General features: G+C 42.1%; 1 protein-coding gene across 16 annotated transcripts in view; it reads left to right on the top strand.

Annotated features, from left to right (window-relative positions):
* The window catches only part of unm_hu7910 (un-named hu7910), a 56,083-nt gene that overhangs the window by 8,954 nt on the left and 23,141 nt on the right, over window positions 1–23,988 (top strand). For 3 of the 16 annotated variants that reach the window (XM_064332968.1, XM_064332967.1, XM_064332971.1), the window contains 12 exons: window positions 10,827–10,895; window positions 12,778–12,855; window positions 13,530–13,724; window positions 14,343–14,384; window positions 14,578–14,610; window positions 14,712–14,753; window positions 15,044–15,088; window positions 15,789–15,824; window positions 16,305–16,340; window positions 17,594–17,635; window positions 17,931–17,969; window positions 19,076–19,123. In XM_064332968.1, coding sequence (XP_064189038.1) covers window positions 10,827–10,895; window positions 12,778–12,855; window positions 13,530–13,724; window positions 14,343–14,384; window positions 14,578–14,610; window positions 14,712–14,753; window positions 15,044–15,088; window positions 15,789–15,824; window positions 16,305–16,340; window positions 17,594–17,635; window positions 17,931–17,969; window positions 19,076–19,123 — 705 coding nt within the window. Of the gene's footprint in view, window positions 1–12; window positions 190–4,235; window positions 4,284–4,850; window positions 4,896–6,136; window positions 6,179–7,907; window positions 9,943–10,826; window positions 10,896–12,777; window positions 12,856–13,529; window positions 13,725–14,342; window positions 14,385–14,577; window positions 14,611–14,711; window positions 14,754–15,043; window positions 15,089–15,788; window positions 15,825–16,304; window positions 16,341–17,593; window positions 17,636–17,930; window positions 17,970–19,075; window positions 19,124–23,988 lie in introns of those variants that run through there. The other 13 variants (XM_064332977.1, XM_064332980.1, XM_064332969.1 and 10 more) reach the window with 12 other exon arrangements.

Below are 23,988 nucleotides of genomic sequence, written 5' to 3'. Positions count from 1 at the left end.
CTGTCTGTGTAGGCCTGACCAAAGATGGCAGTAATGAAAATTCAGATTCCCTTGAGGAAGTCCTTGATATCTTAGCTGAGGAAGGCTCTGATTGGTTTTACGGATTCCTCACGTTTCTCTATGACGTAATAACTCCTTTCGAGAAAGTGGAAGACGAAGAGAGCGAAGCGGCCGAGGAGGATGTTGCTGGTACGTCACAGAACGATGGGGTTCAGGGTGTGATTTTAGACTTGCAAAATCAATAGCAATATCCTCCCCCCACCCCCCCACAATCCATACAACGGCCCACCAGGGAAAAAAAAAAGAAAGACCAGTTGACTAATTTGCCCCTGTGTCAGCTTGTCTTCAAGGAAAGATTTGAAGAAGCAAAATGTTCAGCAATGTTCCTTGTTAAGAACATTTGAAGGAATGTGTGAAATGAGGGACACACTTCACAAGATCACAAGATTCCCATGGTGGACGTTCCCATCGGGAATATCAAACGCTTTACACACTGGTGTAAATGCTGAGTGTACAGTCTTTAATGTATTTACTGCTTTTCCTTGATACGTGCAGTTGTTTGCACAATCTACCCCAATGCCTAGGAATATAGAACTGCTATGATATAAACATGCTCTTACCTAATGCTCCTACATGTTAGCCGCAATGATTCCTTTCACTATTCTAACTGTGCTGCATGTTATACAGTATTATGCTGACTAATGGCAAAAGGGCACAGTACAGCACTAAAAAAAAGATTATTAGGATTGTTACCGCATCTAACATTTGGGCATTTTTAATAGATAGGGATGTGCCAGTACTCAACATTATTATCATTATTTCTATTTTACCTTTTTTTTAAAAAACATAGTCATGGTTTTTAATATGTTTGCAGAGTAACACAGATTTTAATATCTTCTCACAACTATGTTTTTGATATGTTATATATGAAATATGAAATGTTGTGAGTCATGTCCCATTCATTACTTAACAAAGTGTGTTTCTCTACTATTCAGTATCTATGGAATTTTTGAGTCATTAACACTTATTCATGAGCAAGAAATGAGGTAAATATGGGCTTAAAACAATTTTTCTTAAATATTCTATTTCAGTTCAAACACAGAATTAATTTAGAGTGTAGTTTTCAGTTTGGGTTTTTCACACAAGTGTATTGAAGGCTGGGCCATGGCTAAAAGTATTGGCTAACAGTTTTATCCAAAAATGAATATCTGGTGGGTGTGGGACACAATAGTGGACCTCTGCTTCAGGCAGTGCTATTTTTTATTATAGTTCCTTTTCCTGGAAACACTAACTCTGTGTAGTGGAACAGTTTGAGTGCTTCTCTTGTCTGCATTAGGTTTAGCTGCATGGAAAGGATGAAGATTGACTGGTGCATGAACTTGTGGATGAACGTGTATGCAGCTCCTGTGCACTAATATGCAGTAATTTATTTGAGAAATGTAGAAAATTCTAGTTATTATTATTATTTTTTAGATAATGGCTACTTGTAGGCAATGTTAAACAAATAGCTGCCTAGACATACGACTATTTTTCTCAAAGTGTCATTTTCCTTGATATTGTGGAGGATATGGCGTTGACAAAATTCTGTAGGACTTTTTTTTTTTTTTTTTTTTTTTGAGGGGAACAAAAAACATTTCCAGTGAATCTTGCCTGAACCCCATATTTCTGTTATGCCCATCAACTCCTACTCAAAGCCCAGCAATCTGGTGTATCAGATAGACCTGTCTAACAGGTTATCTTTAAGTGTCATTCAGTCTGAGTCTCTATCACATGTCGATATTGAACCAAGCTTTCAGATTCAACAACAGATGCTCTTTAGGTGAAGTTTTTCTTGCCCAGGGCAAGTGAAAATGGCGGCATTTATCCGTATGCTAGTGATGCATTCCACAGTAATCTTTTTCCTTGTGCACAATCGCTTTTTTATGTAGATGTCCATGTGACTGAGGGAGGAGAAAGTTGTCAGAAACATGCAGTGTGTAGTTACTGGTGCAGTTCAAACCAATATGCTAGTTGCCTAGTAGTTGCCTATGAGCAAAGAAATACTCTTAGAGTAGAATTTAGTGTAACCCATTTTTTTTCCTGAATTGTCTTTAAAAATGAAAAGTTGCATTTCCAATATAATCTGATTAGAATTCCCTCTGGTTACTACGTGTACACTGTTCAGGTTACAGAAGTTTTCACAGTGCATGCTGTATGACTGCCTTCGTAAAGTTTGTTGTTGTTGTTTCTAACCCAGTGAACAATGCTCCTAGTTTAATGGCATTTCAAAATGGCACGTGTGTGTGAAGTAGAAAAGCACAGTTTTTTTCTTCTTCTTTCTTGCTTTTTTTGCACATTGGCTGTGTGGTCATGGCTGAAATGGCTGGTAAAGTGCGAGATCAGCGGTTGGGTGGAAAGGCTCCGACGTGCTTTGCATTCCTCGCGAGCGACTGTTTGCGGCGCTATCAGGAGCGCAGGTCGCGCTGCGTTTCCTGTTCGCTGTCTCTCGGAGCGGGCCGGCTGGCGCGACCGCGGGCCCCTAGCGCTCCGCTCTGTCACGAGGGGCGTCTGGAATGCATGACTCTTCACAAAACGTGTGTCCGGTTTCCGATGTTGCTATTTGCACTCACAGGTCTGTTAAGCGGCTGCTCTTTTTAAACACGGGGCTCCAGGCCCCCCCCCCCCAATGTCAGCTGCTCGCCCCTGTCGCGCTTGGCTCCAGGGCAGCACGGAACTCATTGCTCTGCCAGTGGGGCGTTGCAGTGTGGCCAAGGGAAGGTTTAGGGTGGGCACACCTCGCTCCCCACTGCCAGCATTCATTCAATATTCCATCTTCAAGAGAACCCAGGGCTACAGAGTGGAATAATATATTGTTTTGTTATATTCTGTATGTGCAAATGGAGTTAAATAAGGAAAATGCAAATACATATTTAAAGGTGCAGTATGTAAGTATTTTTTAGAACACCTTTGCTGATATTTGGTTAAATTTCCTTCATGTTCCGACAGATACCAATAAATTATAGGCTCTAAGAAAATAATCTGGACTCAGGCTCTGAAATCAGCCACTTTAAATTTCACCCTGGCAGAATCTTAACCAACCAGGGCAGCAAGGAGGCCAATGAGGACAGCTCTCTGCCTGTCAATCATGTTGCATGTTCATTGCTCTGTCAGAGATACCATTAGCTAGTAACCTAGAAAACAAAACAGAATGGCAGAGAGAAATTTGATGAAATGACCAGTTCCACCTTTGACTACAGTGGCATGTACTGATAAAAAACAAGAAAAGAAAGACTGTCAAAGAAAAGATTATGGCCAGAAAGGAATTGAACCAAGCGATAGATAAGACTCGAGTGAACATCGGTTTGGCTTTTCAGTGAGAGGACTTGACGGGCTTCAAAAGTGACACAGCTTGCAGTATTTCTGCCTGGACAGGTTTGCTTGTTCTATTTCTGTTGAAATTTGTTATCGCCCAAAACTGCGTAGCCGACATTGCTCGATAGTGTTAGCGAGTTAGCTTATATATTTAGCCAGTGTTATAGCTATGATGCTTCACTCTCCCTACTTTACTTTTCAACGCTCTTGTCCTCTTTAGAGTAGCCTGCTCAGATGACATGGGTGCTCATGCGTGTGTTTTGAGGGCAGGGCTTTGGAGAGAGAGCTAAGGGGAGGGGGTGGAACATTAAAAAAAAAAAATCTCTCTCTCGTTTCTGCAAACTTACATACTGCATCTTTAAGTCTGTGGCTAGTCTTCAGATTCACATGTTCAAGCACAGGAACAGTAATTGTCTTTTCAAGACAGATTTGTAAATGGTTGGAACATCCCTCCAGAAACTTTCCTGGGTTTCATTTCTTATCATAGATGAGCCCAAAGTGCCTTGTAACCACAAACCACCGTGGGAGTGTAATATTAGATGAATATTGCCAGAATAATATCTTTATCTGGGGTTTTCATGAGCAAATACAAGCTTCAAGGATTTGTGAGTGTCAAATGAAACCAGGATAAATATTTGGAAGATGCAGTGCAGGAAAATGGTTATTTTGGTTGGTAGAAGTTGAAGTGCATGCTGTTTGTGGTAAAAGCTAGATTTGTAGCATGAACATGCGTTGCTTCTGTGCAGTTCTGACTTCTCTTACATTCCTTTTCTCTGCTGGTGTGTACTATAACACGTATAGTAGGATTTCCCTTTTTTTTTTATTTTTACAAACGTAGCAGAAACATTAATCAGCTTTTTTTGTTCCCTTTTGAAACATGTCAGAAGATGTATCGATAGAAGCCGCTGTTCCGCAAAAAACAAAGCCAAAAGGTACAAGTCTGGTTAGTGCTCTGTTGAGCATCTAAATGCTGCTGTTTGAGGTTGGAGTATGTGTGTGTTTGTTTTCTCAAAACTTTTTAAAAGTGGTTTGATGCCTGGCGAGTGAAATTATCAGAATCATGAATGAAAACTAGTCGTCACATTTGTGAAAGCACAGCTTGCGTGTTCAACTCTGGAACTTTGTCCAGAAAATACAAACTTAAAGTGATCTGTGTCAAATGAAACCATGATAAATATTTGGAATATGCAGCAAGTGCTGGATACGTATTATGAAATAAAAGTGCATGCTGTCTGTGGTAGACTATCAGAGAGCCTTGCATAAGAACTATTCAGAAGCACTGGTTCAGAATTTATGCTCAGAAAAGTACTCATTGGCATGCTGAATGGCACGCTGAAATGGCATCTAAGCACACTACTCTGGAATATCATGAGTCTCACAATACTTTATCCCTAGCCACAGGTAAGATGTGTGGCTTTGCTCTTGTCAGTCTGGGTGAAATGCGGAAAATTTGATAATCTCTTGGTAGTTAACCTTTTCTCCCCCTTAAAACAATATAGAAGAAGCAGCGCCAGTTGAAGTTAAGAAAAAAGTCGAACTGGAAGGTATTTTGCTTGATTCTTTTTTTACCCCCTATCTGGGAGTTTTATTCCCTGTTGGGGATAAAATGGTGGCATTCAGCTTGTGCTTAACAGTTAATGGTCTAGACCCATAGTTTGCTTTAGGTCCCAAGAAATAGGGGGAAATTTCCTTCCTTATAATCATGGCCATATGTATCGTCATGGCAATAGAATATACAGCAATATATTGCAAATGTAATGACTTTAAAAAAATGTAATGATCAATTTATTTTAAACCGTGCATTATTTTGCAATACGCAAAAGTGAAAATAAGTTACATTTTCCATAGTTTCAGTATATTCCATTTCCATGAGGCCATGTGTTTTAATGTACTTACTGACTATAAATAGTTTGCTGTGTTTTTGCACTGTCTCTTGCCTGTACAATGTTTTGTTCTGGAATACCAAGATGTCGCAGTTTATAGTTTATATAACTGTCTCAAGCTTACGGTTGAAACTGGTGGAATATCTCATCTTTACATCTGCAGCTGTGTGTTGTGTGTTCGTTGATTGCATGGATTATCTCCAAGCTGCCTGGTGTGGAATTTAGAAATTTGTGTGCGTGTGTGCATGCGTGTGCGTACATGACGTGCGTGCGTGCGTGCACGTACGTGCCTGGTAGCTCCTGCCTCAGCTGACCTGCTGGACTGCGGCAGTCGTGGGATTGGTCTCGTCTCCACCATTGGTAAACAGAACACATGGCAGACCTGAGAACAATGTGTGTGACGGTGGCACGGGAACAGGCCGGGCCACGTCAGCATCCGCTCGCTCTGCGCATTAGCCTATGCCATGTGTGACGGTTAGCCCTGCTGTTCACTGCCGTGTTGGGAGGAACCCACTCGGGGTTACCTGCTGATTTATAGCCACTACTTTCTTTTTTTTTTATAAGTGCACCCCTTCACTCTGCTGTTAAGTTCACCACAGATGGTGGCAGCTGCTGAACTGAGGCTTGCATACCTGTGGCCAGTTTGGCATTTATGCCAAGCAAAGAGTGTCTGCCGCTGAGCATTCAGAAAAGGCACAGATGTTTTGTCTGTCTCTTACTACATGCAGGGCTCTAACGGGGAATAAAGTGAGCTTGTACACATTTCTGAAATGTGGAAATGGCAAAATATTTTTTAACAGCCCCAGCTTGACAGCCTTCCTCTATTTGGAAGACATGCAGCATGCTGTGGTTCACTGATGCTGTGGTCTTTTTTAACTTCCTTTTTTCTTTGAGAACATCAGTGGTGGAGCCAGAAGAAGTGAATAAGAAAAAACCTATGAAAGGTATTTATTTTGTTTGCGTTCTGCACTGAGTTTGAGATTGCTGCGAGTTTAGCTTGGGATGTGGTTTTTATTTTTTATTTTTGGCAAATGTTGAACCCCCGTTTGCACGTTTTTACAACTGAAAGCAAAGAACAGCCATGTCTTGTGCACTAAACAAAATATATTTGAGCCAGATGCAGTTATTGGATTAAAGGTTAATTCATATAATTTATCATTTCCCATTTTCTTTGCCTGTTAAGTTTAACATATAATCATTTGTATCTTAGAGTGGTGATGAATGGACTAAAGGTGTGATTTTTCCCCCCAGTTTTTATTTAATGAACAATACTAATAAAGTGATTCTAAACTATTGATGAGTAACTTGTTTATTTATCTGAGCTTCCCAAAATGGCTACATGGACCACCACATACTTCTGGTTTAGGGGAGTTGAGTCAGGTGAGGTTCTAATTTTGGGTATAACTGTAAACTGCAATTAATCACAAATATTCCACTAGTACTTTTACAAAACGGGTAAATGATTTGCCCTTTATCCCGTCTTTCTGAACGCCAGACTTGCAATAAAGTTTTGGATATGTTGTAAGGCACTGTGCCTGGGGATGTAGAAGGGTGAATTCAGCAAACAGCAAACCAACTTTTAATTCACGGCCATGAAGTCCAGAATGGTTTTTATGGGGGGGAGGGGAATTATTTTGTAATGTATTCACAAATAGCAGCCTTAAACCAATTATAGTCTAGCCATTACTTTTTCGAGCTAATGTATCTTCGTTTTTCACAAACCTTTTGGGCAGTTTGTTTTTTCTTGTGATATAATGTATGAGGGCTGTAGGTTGTGTAATATGGAATCTATAGGCCTGGTCCCTAAGGTGCCTGATCTTTGGAACTGCTGTTTGCAGCTGCATTACATTATTTTCTTTAAAAAATGTTCAAATAGTGAGCCACGCATATTTCCGGCTGTAGTGAATTTATCTGGCGAGCTGGAAACTCTTATTTCAATTGCTGGCGTGTTTTATTGTCTAGGATTTAGACAAGAATATTGCTTTTATTATCCGTTGTTACAAGGCTGGAAACTTTCGTGGTGTGCTTCAGATTAGGGGTGGGATATGATAATTTTTCATCCGTGGTATGCCTTTTCATGCAAATCACGAAGATGGTCCTTCAGACTTTTATGAAAAGTTACGCCAGGTATGATTTCTAACTAGCTAACATGCTAACCAGTGTCGGTTGCTTTGAACTCCTTGATTAGCTGTAATGGCATTTCAACCAATGCTGATGAATTTCATTTCTAGACTAGATATACAGCATAGGTTACTTTTTTATATTTTTTTCGCCTGATGACGCTTGCTGCTAGGTATTTAACGGCATGTGTTTGTGAGAGTATGATAACCATTCTGCAAAAAACAAAATCTTGGGTTATCACAGTTTCATGGTATCAATGAGTAATATGAATTCACTGCTATGAAGGAATAAAATTAACCAATATTAGCATGTGCATACCCTCACCCCTCACCGACAGTGTTCTCGCTGCCTTTTAATTTGGGCAGTTTTGGCGTTGTCTGTTTATTGTGGTTTTAAGTATGAAAGTATTCAGCCTGCTGGCATTTCCTAACCTGTAGTCTCTGGTTGTCTTCAGTACAAACCCGGTTGTGTTGCATTTTGCTAGCAGGCCTTGCAGTAAGAGTTCCTTCTCTGCAGCAGCGTTGATGGTTAAGCAACGTTTTTGACCCCCAGAGCACTCCACAAAAGAAATTGGGAGGAAGTTAAAAGAAGCTTTGAAAGAGCAGCTGAGGATGATCCACGAGAAGATTGAGGCCAAAAAGATAGCCAGGCTGGCCCTGTTTGAGGTCAGGACCATGATCGCCAAAGAGGATGAGGAGAGACGCGCGGCGAGGGCTCTGGAATTTAAGAGGGTGGAGGCTGTCCAGAAAGCCAAGGAGAAACTGGAGGCTGAGCTCAGGGAGGCAAGGGAGAGAGAAGAGGCTGAGAAGAGGGAGAGAGCAGAGAAAGAGCGGGAAGAGAAAGAGAGAGCGGAGAAAGAGAGGGAAGAGAAAGAGAGAGCGGAGAAAGAGAGGGCAGAGAAAGAGAGAGCGGATAAACAGAGGGAAGAGAAAGAGAGAGCGGAGAAAGAGAGGGAAGAGAAAGAGAGAGCAGAGAAGGAGAGGGAAGAGAAAGAGAGAGCGGAAAAGGAGAAAGCTGAGAAGGAGAAGGCCGAGAAGGAGAGAGTGGAAAAGGAGCAATTAGCAAAAGAAAAGGCTGAGAAAGAGAGAGCAGAAAGGGAGAGATTAGAGAAAGAAAAATTTGAGAGAGAACGAGTAGAAAAAGAGAGATTAGCAAAAGAGAAGGCTGAGAAAGAAAGAGCAGAAAAGGAGAGATTAGAGAAAGAAAAATCTGAGAAGGAACGAGCAGAAAAAGAGAGATTAGCAAAAGAGAAGGCGGAGAAAGAGAGAGCAGAAAAGGAGAAAGCTGAGAAAGAGAAGGCCGAGAAAGAGAGAGCAGAGAAGGAGAGATTAGCAAAAGAAAAGGCTGAAAAAGAGAGAGCAGAAAAAGAGAGATTAGCAAAAGAAAAGGCTGAAAAAGAGAGAGCCGAAAAGGAAAAGGCCGAGAAAGAGAGAGCCGAGAAGGAGAGATTAGCAAAAGAAAAGGCGGAGAAAGAGAGGGCTGAGAAGGAAAAGGCGGAGAAAGAGAAGTCCGAAAAGGAGAGATTAGCAAAAGAAAAGGCAGAGAAAGAGAAGTCAGAAAAGGAGAGATTAGCAAAAGAAAAGGCTGATAAAGAGAGAGCAGAAAAGGAGAGGGCTGAGAAGAAGGCTGAGAAGGAGAAGCCAGAAAAGGAGAGGATCACAAAGGAAAGGGCAGAGAAAGAAAGGGTTGAAAAAGAGAAATTGGCAATGGAGAAGGCGGAAAAGGAGAATGCTGAGAAAGTAAGGGCCGACAAAAAGGCTGAGAAAGAAAGAATGGCAAAGGAGAAGGTAGAAAAAGAGAAGAAGCCTAAACAAGAAAAAGAAGAGAAACCAGAAAAGAAATCCAGTAAGGAGTCCGAAGCACTGCCAAAAGAAGAGAAAAAGTCCAGCTCCTCCGAAGGAGATGGTAAGAAATCGGAGAAAGTTGGCAGCAGGAGAGAGGAGAAACGGTCTAAAGTGGAGAGGAGATTTCTGAAGGGTCTTCTCAAACCCTCAGGCAAGAAGGCTGCCAAGGAATCTAAAAAATGAAGCGGCACCGTCGAGACGTTGGTTGACTGTCGATTTCGTGTAAATTCCGTCACGGACCCTCACGGGTGAACGGAGCCCGAGGGGTGTAGGATAAGCAGAGGAGAGTCCGTGCAGGGACACACACCTGCGAGTACCAAATGGGGCTGACCCATGGTCTCGCAAGACCTTTGTCCTTTCAGGCCATTTGTTATTCAGTCCTTTAGAAATGCATGCTGTCTTTGGAAGGAGCGCAAAATGTTCTTCAGAGGAGTTGGGTTGCCTCCGTGTTCCCTTCGTGTGCCTAGCTTTTAGTCTGCCAGTGTTGTTCTGCTGCATTATTGTTTTGTGGGATATCTCATGTAAGAAAGATGTAACTTAATTTTATATTCTTGAGATTATCCAACTCCTAATGAACCTGTAAAATCTCAAAACAAGTGTTGTGTTACCCGGTGTTGGAAGCTTATAGAGTCTGCCAAATTGTTTGATCTATCATAGGTACTGTCTGATGAAAAATACATTTATATACATTCTGAAAGAAAGTGACGTGCATTCATGTTAAATAAACCTTTGAAGTTTTCAGACATGTATGTGAAAGATGCACATCTTTAACAATTGAGTAATGAAATCCTTTCTCTTAATGTCTAATGTCCATTTCACTCGAGCAAGTGTCGGAAATGCACTGGTAACAGAAAAGGGTTCACAACCATGTCGGATTCCGTTACAGAAGTCAAACCTGCTTAGTTACAAAATCATGATTTCTCACACTTCTGGTGAATACATTCTTGGGTCATATTACTGGTTCCTAACGTATTGCTCTCCGCTGCCCCCAGGCACTCTGAAAGTAGGGCAGAGGTGCTCTGGTGTGCCTTGACACAGTCCTGTTCTGAGAACAGTGGGAGAATTGAAACCGAGTTTCAGGCTGTCGCGTTTCAGGTCTCTCCCGCAACTTCTCTTAATTGTGTCAACATGGTCGTTCAAAAAGCGAGAAAAGCGCAACCCCCACCTCGATTTTTCTTAAATCCATTGTCCTTTTCCTGCTACGTCATTCTGTCTAATCTCTGGCGTTCCTGGAGTTTTCAGTGCACATGCATACAAGTTCTCTGCCCCAAAGCTGTTTAATGTACGCAGTGAACAGACCAAGATCAAAAGTAAACCGAAGTCAGTCATGCTACTTTTTTCCATGTCATGCCTTGTCTTCTGCTAAAGGATATCTCACTGACGCTGTTCAAATACATCTGCCTTTTTATGGTTGCTGCTCCCTATACATTGTAACTTTATCAGAGCACTCATAAGTTTTGTGCACTCCTATTTTGCAATGTTTGATTCTCATGCTACTCGAGTTATGCAACTGTAAAACGCCCGGTAACAAAGGCTGGATTACTAGAGCGCAAATTTATTAAATGGCCAGCCTTTCCAAATAGAGAGTGATGCTTCACGGGTTTACATGACCATTTGAAACATTCAGGACTGAAAGAGAAGCCGGCTATCCTGGTGGAGAGAAGGGCGGAGCCCGACTCGCTGGTCGAAGAACCAGGTAAGGCCACACTCAGAACCAGTCTCACCCGGAACACCAAAGCATTTCCTACTGCAGTCACAAAGTCTCTTATTTTTTATTGTTCAGAAAGGCACTGAACGAATCCCTTCAGAAGCGTACTGTGGGTTTATTCTATGGTGTACAGCATGAGCAGCCATTCTTTCTTTAAGGGGACGCAGATATGCTGGCATTGCCACGTCATGAGACATGCCAGCCAACATCCTGTTCTGTTGGCCAAATATGTTTTCTTTTTAAATGGAACCTCAAATATGTTTCACATGTAGGCTAACACCTGTTCTAATGTTGTAAACCCTCTAAGGGTTTTTTTTTTTTTTTTTTCAAGCTTTGGCTGCTTTTTAAAGACCATGATCGTTTTCTGAAATGAGAACATTTCTACATAATACTTTCCTTTGTTATAGTCATAGCATGTTCCCACTTGTAGGAGTGCAGTTGTTGGGTAAGCAAAGGAATTTTCAAGGCCTACTGTCGATTCTCTTCATGGGAAAGAACCTATGTGTTAAATTTATGTGCTAATGAGGATCACTATGGATAATATAGTTTGTGCTCTCTTCTTATGCAAATTTCTCCCCTAAAAACCACAGTTCACCCACATACTAAATGTTGGTGCTTCAGATTTGGAAATGTAAGGGCAGGATGTATGGCTCTCAGAGGTTTCAGGCCATATGTGAAATACTTTTTCCTTTTGTTAAATGTTTTTGAACATTTAAATATAAAAAAGGCTACGCATTGTAAGTGGAAACGCAACGTCAATTTCAGTGGAGGGTGGTCATATTTTTAAGTTATTTAAAAGCCCCTAGGGTCATTCTGTGGCAACAGGAATTCCATGAGAAATAGTTGGCCACATCAAGCATTCATAATCATGAATGTAGTCCACCTAATTACTTTTGATGGAATACTGAGATTTGATCTCATATACCTATTGAAGTATACAAAGGTAAACATTATAGAGAACAGCCCTAGATACTTTTGATGGAATACTGAGATTTGATCTCACATACCTATTGAAGTATACAAAGGTAAACATTATAGAGAACAGCCCTAGATACTTTTGATGGAATACTGAGATTTGATCTCATATACCTATTAAAGTATACAAAGGTAAACATTATAGAGAACAGCCCTAGATACCAATAAACCACATTTTATGTTACCTAATGCACACTCATATGTGGATATGCATAAATGGATGTTGTCCTTTTAATGCGTCCAAACATATTGATCTGACAAGTCGATAACAAGTTTTGCATTTACTATGGCTGTGGTCATTCAGCAAATTTTTAATATTGGTATTGTTTATTTCTATGGTCTGACAGCACCAATTTTGAGCGACCTGGAGCCATCCTATTGTTTGAACTCCCATAGTCTGTATCCAATAGCTCAGAACTGTATGTAGCACATTTACAGTTCTAGTCTTATGCATGTTATTAAAGGGATTGTTTAGTAAATTATTTTTTTTGTGTATATTTGTGATTGACTTGAACAGTTTTTGTGTGCGATCGAGGATATTTTTAACATTTACAAAAGTTTCTGAGGATCTGCCAGCTTTACAATGGCTGGTACAAGGACGTTTGTGGTTCTGTGGTGCCTGCAACCTGAAACCACAGTGCTAAAGGGAGGAAGTACCAGTATGAAGATATTTATGATTGTCTGTATGAAGTATGTTCCCAAACTCCCTCATGCCTGCCCCATTAAGCAGGTCATAAGCAACTTTTGTAAATAACTAAATAGCCTTCATTGCACACAAAGCTGTCGGGAAAACCTGGAAAAAAGTGAACTTTCCCTTTAAAACGAGCCCCAGCCCCAGCCAGGCTTTTGGGGGTACATGCTTTCAGGAGGTTCTGAGTGGGTTTTTCTGAACCAGAAGCGGAGCCTGAGCCAGAGGTGGTCGAGGAGATGATCCAGCCCAGCCACGCAGAAGAGGCGGCCTGGCCCTTTCCAGGTACACCTGCGTTTGGCCTGTCGCTTCACGCTGTCCGCCCCTCGCTCGCCGCCTCCGTCTGGGATTGCATAAGTGCACATTCCTGCCTGGAGCGAGCACTGCGGGAGGGAGCGCGTTTCACTTCCACATCTGCTGTTCTCAAGCATTACTGCTCAACGCTCACAATGTGACATCGCAAGCCTGACTCCTGTGACCTCACACCCCTGCATGTGCACACAACACATCCTGCATTCATTTTTTACATTGTTTAATCTGTATCTTTGATCATGATCTACCCCAGGTCAACTGCATGTACCCACAATGCATCTGACAAATTATTAATCCAAATCCCTGATGCTCTAATCACATTCCTCGAGGGCTGAGAATTTCTGGTTTTCCACCCACACTTCACCTTGGAGTCGGGTGTGAAGGCTGTCTTGCGAATCAACAGCACTGATTGTTCAGTTAATTACCCAAGAGAAAAGAAAACCAGGGACAGATTTAGATTTGAGGGGTGGATTTTAGTATCCGTGATCTAGATCTTTGATCATGAAAAATTGAATGGGATTGTTTGCCAATTTTCCACGTGGACATGTGTGGTCATCCATTTTTACATGGCTTTCATGTTCAATAGACGACCTATGTACATGTACATATTTCACAGCCCCATTTAAAGGAATGCTCTTCTCTCGCAGATCCAGTGGAGGAGGAGCCCGTGGTCTTGGAGGAGGTTGAGCCTGAGGGAGAGGAAGAACCAGTCGAAGACGAGGCAGCTCCCGAGATCGAAATCTCGGAGGAGCAAGTTGAAGAGGCACAGGTGGACTGGGAGTCTGAGCTAGAAGGAGAACCTGAAGTGGCCGAGGCCGAGGAGTCTGCTCCTGCTGAGGAGGGTACGAACCTCCTTACTGGCTCGTCAGTATGCAGTGGGAATATTGGGAGTGGCAGGTTTGACAGTTACAGTACAAATAAGCATATTAGGTCAAAAATGGCTTGTATGGCACACAAGGGAGGGGAGTGAGTGGGGTGGCACTTCTGTAAAAGGCTAAGCTGTTAGTGTTTTATTTTTATTTTTACTTTGTGGGTTTTTGTGTCAAAAGAAGATATAGAGGAAGCCACAGCTGTAGACGATGAAGCAGGTAGATGTTCCTTAATTTCAGATTAACTACCGCTTCCGGACTAGCCACTTCATGAAGTATTCTTAGCCACCTTGTGGCTAGGTTGCTATAGCAACTGGACCTCACAACACCGGCGGAGTTTTGTTTGAATGCGGTCAAAGGCAGTATCACCTCCCCACAAATAACACTGGTTTATTCATGCAAATCCTGGGCAATGAACCGTTTGCAGAAGAGTGGGGAGGTGCTGCTCTGAGTCTAGGCACGCAGTTTAACCATGGCTCCAAACACAGGAAATATAAAGGTGCCCAAGTCTAATGGCCATGTTCCAGCCTACTAATGTGCTCATACATTTTGTATTCAGAATGTTTTAACATGGCTTTTGTTTTTCTGTAGATGAAGATGACTCTCTAAGTGAGGATGCTGGTGAAAACCAAGGTTTTTATTGACTATTATCTTTACATTCTAATTCAAGCCACGCAGTACTGTTGCAAGAGAGAATTGTTTGTTTAAACCTTACACTTTACACTGTATTGCCTTCATTCACTTCCTTTAAACAGTTCTTCATTCATTGTCAATTACAGTAAATCACTTGAGCAATTTTGAGCTTCCTTCTTGTTTCGCCTTGCAGATACTGCATCGGTTCCAGAAGGCGACGATGATGGTAGGACCTGAGCTCTGCTCAGCCTTTCTCTGCACCATTAGACTGTAGCCCCGACGATTTAGCACCCTAACATTTTTTGTTAATTTCATTGCTTGTAACAGTCTATGGATCTCAGAGCATGGATGTGGAATCTGAAATCCAAGGTTCGTTTGCCTCTGTGCTGTTGATGGTCTTAAGAGGTAGTCCAAGTCTTGTAGAGCTCCATTTTTTTCCCCTAGCTCTTAACGAGACACCAGTGTGACATGTTCCGCACTTCTCATTGTCTCATTCTTCCTAAGTGTCCTGTCCATCACCGGTGTCATTCTTTCTTTGCTAACACATTTCTGCGCAACCCTCCACTGCTGTTTTTTGTGCATTGCGACCGAATGGCACTTCTGAATGTGGTTTTAGGCTTGTTTCGCTCTCACACGGTCAACTTCAAATGTCATTTTAGCCGCTGTGCCCCTTCCTGAGCTAGTGGAGGAAGATTCGGATTCAGGTAGACAGTTCAATCCCCGTCCTGCACATCTTGAAATGACATAGCACATGCACAGACTTGTGTGGGATATCCAAATGTAAAACAAATGGTGACTGCAACATTGTCTCACCTGTCCATATCAAATAATGGAGATAATGGAGCCATAGTAATATAAAAGGGTCCCATTTTGAGACTTGCATGAAAGGCAGCTGGGACTTTCCGCAGTAAACACTTACATGTCCCCTGTCCATTCCTCAAGATCTGTTCTGTATTTCACTTTTGTTCTTTGTATCTTTTCTGCATTTCATGTATGTACCATCCCATACAATAGTGATTTCTGCTATTGCTGATACAACTGATATATGGAAATGTATGTCTGTGTCAGTATAACTGAGGTCCTCAGATTGTTGTTGCAACGTTGTGTGTGTGTGGGTGTGTGTTTTATACAGTTGACAGTGTAGGCAATGATAATGATGCACACCCCTATGGTAAATATTGCCCTTACTCGTGTGTATTTACTTATAAATGAACTGTGACACATTTTCTTCTCTTTCAGTTTTATTATTAGTGAGGCCTTCTCAGTGTATATAAATGGCTTTATACTTGTTACTTAATGTGGAAAAAAAATGCATTTATGCTGAAAGGGTAAAGCAGCTCTATTCAAAATATATTTATTAATGCTGTACTGTGTGTTTTTTTTCTTTTCTTTCATGTCCTAAAGAGGACCACACTGAAGATGCTATTGATACAGTTGGAGGTATGTTTGTGACAGGAAGAGGTTTGAAACTGTGTGACAGTGCATATTCTACTCTGCTTCAGTTTGCATATTTAAAGAATGATGACAAAAATGTAGTGTGGCAACATTTCACAAAACAAGGCATTTCAAGACTCTCCATTAATTGTGTTTTGTTGAAGGTTTTAAATGTCAGTGCAAATTTATGGAATCTGCAGGTCCATTTTTTTCGAAGTATTAAGTTTAGCTGACAGTTGATTTTTTCAGAACATTTTTGAGGGCCGCATTGCAAAATGCATCCACATCATCTCACCTTTAACAGATAAATATTTTTGGAAAGGTTGTTAACAAAGCATATTGTATGTGCATGAATAAATGTAATTGTCTGGAGTTTACTGTGTAGCCTTCTTAAACATAATTGTGTGAATTATTTGTATTGTCCTTTAATGCCATTATTAATGAAGCAATAAGAAACATTTTTAAATTAGTCTTCACTTTTTCTAGAAATTGTTGAGGAGGCAGTGCCTGAGGAAACAGAAGGTGAGTGTTTTCACCATTATATCGCAAAAATGGTTGAGTATTTTGTATGTGAAAACATTTAAACACTGGTCTGGCTTTTATGCATGGGAGATTTCACCCCTTGAATGGGGCCAGAATAACAGAATAGCCTGCTGTAATGGGTGTGACAGCAGGTTGTGAGAGGTTTATATTGCATTAGGACCCTGCGAGCTCTGGCCTCCGTGCTTTGGCTTTGACCGCTGATAAGAGGAACGCGGTAGCTGGATATTAGGTGAGGTTCTGGTGTGCCTTGTGCTTCCTCCTCTTCACACTTAGCAGTCGCAGGACGAATCTCAAAGGAAGCAGGTCTGCAGCTGGCACTTCAAAACCTCATTTACATCTGTCACACGCACGTACGCATGCATGCACACGTACGCAGGCACACACACACACGCATGCACATGCATACCCATGCTCATGCACGCCCAAACAGAAGCACGCAGATGCACACACACACACACATGCATGCAAAACACACACACAAACACACATATAAACATGCACACACAAACACATACTGTATGCACACACACACACACGCGCACGCGTACACATGTGCCCCAACACACATACACACACACACATGTACACACACTTTGTAGTATGAAGAAAAAATCTGAATTTAATTGTCACACTTAAGGGCTTGCAGTTGGCTGAAATTCAGGATAGTACCTGGTGTGCTGGATGTGTCAGTGCTAAGTGTGGCCAGCAGCCTGCTGCTGGGTTTAAAGTAACTGTCTTCAGAAAATGCCATTGGTGGGAGGGTCTGAGTCTGCTGGGCTGTTTCTAAATGATCGTGCAGGAAATATGCGACTCCTCTGGTCGACAGAGCTGTTGCAGCTGCAATTGAAGTGTTTTCAACACAGTGACAGCGCAGTTCAGCTAATGGACACACAGGGTTACACAGAGATATGTGTGCAGTTATTTACTAATGCATGCACACACAGGGATATGTCTGCAGTTATTTACTAATGCATGCACACACAGGGATATGTCTGCAGTTATTTACTAATGCATGCACACAGGGATATGTGTGCAGTTATTTACTAATACATGCATGCACAGAGATATGTGTGCAGTTATTTACTAATACATGCATGCACAGAGATATGTGTGCAATTATTTACTAATGCATGCACACAGGGATATGTGTGCAGTTATTTACTAATGCATGCACACACAGATATGTATGCAGTTATTTACTTTCATGACTGATGTTTTTTTTTTTTTACCAGAAGAGCTAGATCATGAGGAATTACTTGAAGTAGACCAAGGAGGTAAAGCATGCATGTTTCTCCAGTGTCCAGAGCTGTCACAATCGGTGTCACAGAGACTCTAGTGATAATAGGAAAGTTAAAATCACAATGTGACATATGATGATGTGAGATATGCACACCTGTCTCTGAAGCAAGCATAAATAAAATTCCTTGCTCAGGATTTAAAATGATTATTAATATTATTCACAGAGAGAGAATTTAAGAGAAGAAAACAATGTATACAGAATCTCAGTTTTTGTGAGATAATATGGCATGATTAAATATTAAGCAAAGTATTCTTGTTTGATTATCACAGATGAACCCACTCGGGAAGATGAGAACCCTCAGGAAGCAGGTAAACATTATATGTATTAAAAATTGCGAAATAAAAAGGTACATCAGTGTGCTAACAGGCATAAGGAGGAGACTGTGCACAAAACAAGGTGGTAGATAAATGAAATTGAATTAAAAATGTATTATAAGTTACATGGGTAAAGGAAATTCGTCATGGAGTTGCATTCTCCTCAAGAGGTGCTCAGTTACACCTGCATAACGTTAAGACAGTGAGTGGAACTCTTTGTTGGGCACAGCCTGAGACGCTATTAAAAGCTGCTCTGGGAGGTGAGAGAGGACCGCCCATTTGTGTTGAACCCGTGTTTTCGGGTTCTCCTTTCAGAATATTTTCCTTTTGAAAGGACAAGGTCCGTACGGGACACCTTGTCTGCTCTCGTGGGGGGAAATGAAATTCGGAACACCTGTGTCAGAACACCTACCTCAGCAGAGCCCCAGTTAGCTTAGCGGCATATGGTCAGTGTAGCTGGGTGCTGCTTCCTAGGGTGAATTCGGGAAACGGACTGTTGTATGAAGGATTCTAAACCAGAAACATTGTAGAAACTCTCTTGTGTCAGAAGGTTTGCATTTTCTCAGAGCGTGGAACCAGTTCATACCAGTTGCAAGTCCACATCTGAATGACTGGAAAGAAATGAATTTTTTTTGAGTGGCCTAGTCAAAGTCCTGATAGAGGTGCTGGAGATACTGTGGCAGCATCAGAAGCAGTTCATCCTCAAAAACCTAATTTGTCTGAATGAAAGCAGTTCTGCAAAAAAGTGGGCTAAAATTCCTCTACAGCGATGTGAACAACTGATATCAAATTATAGGAAGCATGTGGTTGCAGTTATTGCTGCTGAATGTGGTGCAACCAGTTATTGATTTTAAGAGGGAAATACATTTTTACATGGGTGATACGGGTGTTTGATAACTTTTTTTATTAAATGAAATAATAATTAAAAATGTGTTTTGTGTTTACTCAGGTTCCCTTCTTTAATATTACATTTTGTCTACAGATCTGTAACTGTTCAGCCTGTTCAAATATGCGTAAATAGAGGAAATCAAGAATTACTTTTTCACTGCTCTGTATATGTGGCTTGTATGCTACAATTTTGGTTGTTTCTTTTATTCTAGAAGAAGAACCAGCTCCAGCAGAAGACCAACCAGTGGAGAAAGTACTTGGTAAATAGAGAATCACTCACCTTTAACATCTTCGCTCATTACAGACTTTTTCATTCTGAAGTATTACAGTGTGCATGTGGTGTAATAGGAGTGATGCGAATTCTGCAGCAGAGGGACATGGGTTTGAATTGACAGGGGCTCTGCTAAATGAATTGGCGGTAAATGTTTTGCTTGCCTCCTCCTAATTGCTGGTTTTGTTCATGCAGAAGAGCCCGTTCAGGCAGAGGATGCTTCTTAGCGTGATGCTTCTTTACAGTTGTGTTGTCTCAGCAGTGCGAGGTGTGTTAACACTCACGGCACAGATCGCTCCTGTGTCCCCGCTGTGAGGCCCTTGAAGGTGGGATAATTGAGCGGTGAAAATAATTGAGTGACTGGGGACAAATAAGTCCAATGTGGCCAAGAGCTATACCTCTCAAAGCTTTAGCCCTTTTTAAAGACCTTGTGCAATTACTGCTTTTTCCCTGGATTTCAATTGTTCATTAAAGTTGAAGATTTATATTCACTTATTATGTTTATTTATTTCCAGATTTATTTTTGATAAAAGTATGTCATTTCTAAGCACGGGCATTGACAGTCTGGCAGATCTGTTCTATATGGATATTCCCTTAAAGTAAACTTCTGATTGGCAGAACACTAATGATTTGACATTATTTGATTTCACAGGGTCTTTAAAGTACCAAAGAATCTATTCTAAATAATGACAACCTTGTAGCATTAATAGTCAGCAGTTACATTAACCCAAAGGGCCGTTGATGGTACTCCAAAAAAAAAGGCAAATATAAATTTTAGCCTTGCAAAGAGGGAACAGGACATGTTCTTATGGAAATTGGGCTTGGCCTTTATGTAGACTCACCACCTGGTGAGTCTGAAGCCTTTTGAACTTTGCCTCATATTATAGTTTCTTGTTTTCTTGGAGATTGGTTCTGGTCTTAAGCCTCCCGCACATGCTAGGATTCGGGATAATCGCACGCAAGCGTGCCTGTGTAAATCGTTCTGGATTAAAGCGTCTGCTAAAAGTCTTAGGCACTTCCCCGTTGGGGTGCTGCAGAATCAGGCAGCGGTTGGCAGGCCCCGTGTTTTAATATTTGGACTAATCTGGGTGCTGTGCCTCAGGGCTGTCATATGATTTTGAGGCAGTACACTGTCACCATCTAGCCACTGATTACAGGCCTGTAAGGTTTATCAACCACTTACCATAACTCAAGTACATCAACAGTCCCCTTTGGCTTCCATCAGCATGCTAAGCAATTTTTTCCCTTGCATCATGCTTCCATTGTTTGTGGCAGTAGCCATTTGTCAGCAGATTACATAGAGTGCCATGCTGATGCCACAGCTCAGTTACTGCTGCTGTTTCTGCTCCTATATTTCACACTGTATATTCCTTTTCCTATGGTTCTGTCACTGCAATTTTCTGAGGTTCTACAGTTAATACTAAGCTCTTAGTGAGGCGTCTGTTGCTTTGTGCATATATGCTCTGATACTGAATGGTCGTTCTTCATTGGCTGTTTTCAGTCGCTCCCTACTTGTAAAAGTACAGAAGTGAACAGTACCCAGTGACGTTTTCTCCAAGAATCATGCCAGTGGGAGAAAATTCAAACGGGCAGTTAAGAGTGGAAAATATTTCCGTTGGAACAAGCTGGGCGAAACTCGTAATTTGTGTATTTGCCCACTGCCTTTTTTAACCTCAGAGCCTCTGCATATGGATGCTCATCCTTGTGTTTGCTTTGCATTGAGGTGATCTGGACAGGCCCTCTGTCACACATGACCACATGGTGATGCAGTGCTGGAGATTTGGGGGGGGGTCCCAGCCTTGTTGAAAGGCCTGGCAGAGCACGCAGCCGCTGCTCTCCTGGGCGAGATGCTCTCACAGCTGCTCTGGACAGCCTGCTTCAGCTGATAGGGAGGCGGAGCCTCCTGTCACATATAGCTGTGCCTTTTGGAAGCTATGTTAATTTTAGCCCTCTGTTTTATCTGTCACTGCTTTCAGATACAAGTCGGTTTCAAAGGTTTGCACATTTTAGCCCATAACATGGAGGGAGCCATTTAAATGCTTGATCTCATAGTGGTGCATGGCCTATATGTACTGCGGTCATCGCAGGCAATTAAACAACCAGCCCCTCGTCTTCTGACGTTGTTCTCTGTACATCTGGTTGGTTACTGTATTCAACATGCAAGGTCTGTGTACAAACACTGTTTGTTCTTGCCTCTTAATGGCCTAATCGATATCCCTTGTTTTCATGTTTATTTTCTTTTAAACACTCAACTACAGCAACACCCAGCAATTTGTCTGTCACATACTACACCACTACCTATATTTACCTGTCACATAATGGCCAGGTCAGCATTAAGTCTGCTTAGCGCTGTAATAATATGCAGTGTTATTGCTTCTGGATACAGTAATTACAAGGACAGGTTGAAATGAAGTCCATCATTTTATTTAAATTCATTTCAATCCTACCACCAGGGCCTGGGCTGAGGGTGGTTTTTTTTTTAAAATGCAAAATTGGAAAAATTATTCTGGAACATAATTTGAATGAGTCCAGGATATTGCCTCTTAGGATATTGAAATGTAAAAACAAAAAGCATCCAGAATGTTGAGCGCAGGTGAGACAGAGCTGAAAGGAAAGTGCAGTGGAGAGAACAGTCCCCACAATCACATCTGCCTGCATGCAAAAGACGTGAAGGCACTTGTGCAAATTTCCCCTCCTCGCAGGGCTGGAGAGGTGAGGCTATGGGCCAGCGCCCGGGCCAGCACCCAGCCGGCACCCAGCCAGCGTGTGCGGTTTTCCGCTCACTTCTCTCGGTGTCTGAAAAACGCAGGAGCTTACTTCTGTAAAGGGCGTCTTCTGGCAGACCGCACACAGAAAAAGTCCCGCCTTGTTGCCTGGAGGACTTGGTTTAATGGCAGAAAGGGTGTGATCCCCACATTTCACTGTCACTCAGTCAGGTGAGCTCCTCCAGCTCGGGCGGCTGATTTGCAGGATATTTCCCTGAGCGGCTGGCTGGCTTTGAATGGGGCCCGGTGTTTTTTCTAGTCAGCCACGCCGAGCTGGAGAGCTCTGCGGGGCCCAGGCTGCGAAGCGCTGCCCCGCCTTTCGCTTCGTTTCGTTTTGGGCTGGCGCGGCTCGCTGCCAGCCGGGCGTGGCGCAGCGAGAGTGAGAGAGCTACTGGCGAGCGTCCCGTCGCGCCGAATGTTTCCTGCGAGGAGTCTGACCGTTCCTGAGGGCCCGGCTTCTGTCTGACCGCAAACGTTTGGCGATGAACCGCCCGGTTGAAGTGCGGGCTGGTTGCATAATAGAGCCTCACAGCACACACGAGGCACTTTGACATTGAAAATATGCATTACGTTAGCTTCACCGTTGAGCAATGGATCGATGAACCCGGATCAATACATCTCATTGTCTAAATAGGGGTGGTTGTCAAAGGCCACAGCGGCGAAATGAAAGAGAAACAAGGCCACGTAACAGGTCAGAGCTGAAATTAATTACCGGAAAGGCTGAACGCGCTGTAGGTTTTCTGACCTATTCCCTTTGGTTTACCTTGGTTATTAGCAGTCTACATTTACAGCGGCGCATATCCCAAAACACACGGCAATCAAGTTTTCTTTTAGCGTGGGATTTAGGCCACGGGTACGTGGTTAAAGTATGATGTATCATTAGCACGGAAAAGTAATTAAGGGAACTGCCTGAGTAATTAAGCCATCAGGAGCTGAGGTTAGAGCAAAAATCAGCTTGTGCTGTGAGTTTCTCACCAGCGGTTTGACAGCCCTGCAGTAATAACAACTCTGCCCCCCTGTGGCAGTCAAGTGAAAAGCACGATAATGCAAGGGATAAAAGTCTCTTGTTTGTAGCCCTTGTGCTACCTTTACTGTATATGCAAGTCCTCTTGATGTAGGCTGATGTAGTCAGTGCATACAAAGAACATTGAGAACATACAGTGAACACTGAGAAATAATTAAAGGGCTGTCTGAGGTTCTTTGTTTCCCACATCTCTACATTAGTTACACAGTGGGGTTAGTGAACACAAACTGTTTTTTTCTTTTTCTGACAATGACTACATTTCTAAAAACAAAGACACGCATGTCCTGCTTGGAGAAAACCCCGTTACACGATATCACTGATGCTTAAGTCGGGATATACAATGTTGCTTAATCAAAATCATGGCTGTGTAAAACGTATGCTGCACACAGCACCCACAGGATAATGCAAAATGAACAAGCATTTTGTATACTCTCGCTGAACCTGCATCATACAAGATGTACGCATTTTATTCTTGTAAATTAAGTAGCAGATACTAACCTTTTGTTCACTCATTATTTTGTATTGCTAAAAGCTAGTGGGTGCTGTTGATGACAAGATTAGTGACTCATATTTCTACTTGCTTGGGACGAAAACACATTTGACATGTCTCGTTTCATTTAGTATTATTTAAAATATTTCTTTCATGCTAAAGTTTAGTACTGCTTAATTTTAGTCTACCAGGATAAGTAATGTTGATATGAAAAGCATTGCGACTTTGTCGGTGGTTGACATGCAGGTGTGTCCTGTTCCAGTTTAGGGAAGACGGGTTCAAGATGACAGAGAGAGCCCAGAGTTGATCTTCAGATGCTTGCTGAGGGGCGGCCATGTTCCCATGGCAGTAATTACAAGTACGCGGGCAGTGTTGACCTATAACCTCATGGCCCCGATCTCTCCGGCCCAAGCTGGCATATTGCTGCCTTTAATGTTTTTGAGAGAGGCTCTGTTCGTCATGGCCTTTTCACTGAGGAAGACGAATGGATCGGACCGTCACAGTGCTCAGGGGCTCCACCTTTCTGCTGTCAGTGGTAAATAATGCATCGCCCGACAAAGACGAATGCTCTGCTT

Source organism: Anguilla rostrata, chromosome 4 (assembly GCF_018555375.3).
Source record: "Anguilla rostrata isolate EN2019 chromosome 4, ASM1855537v3, whole genome shotgun sequence".
NCBI lineage: Eukaryota > Metazoa > Chordata > Actinopteri > Anguilliformes > Anguillidae > Anguilla > Anguilla rostrata.
The sequence above is the reverse complement of the archived record's forward strand: the minus strand, read 5'-3'. Positions and strand labels throughout refer to the sequence as shown.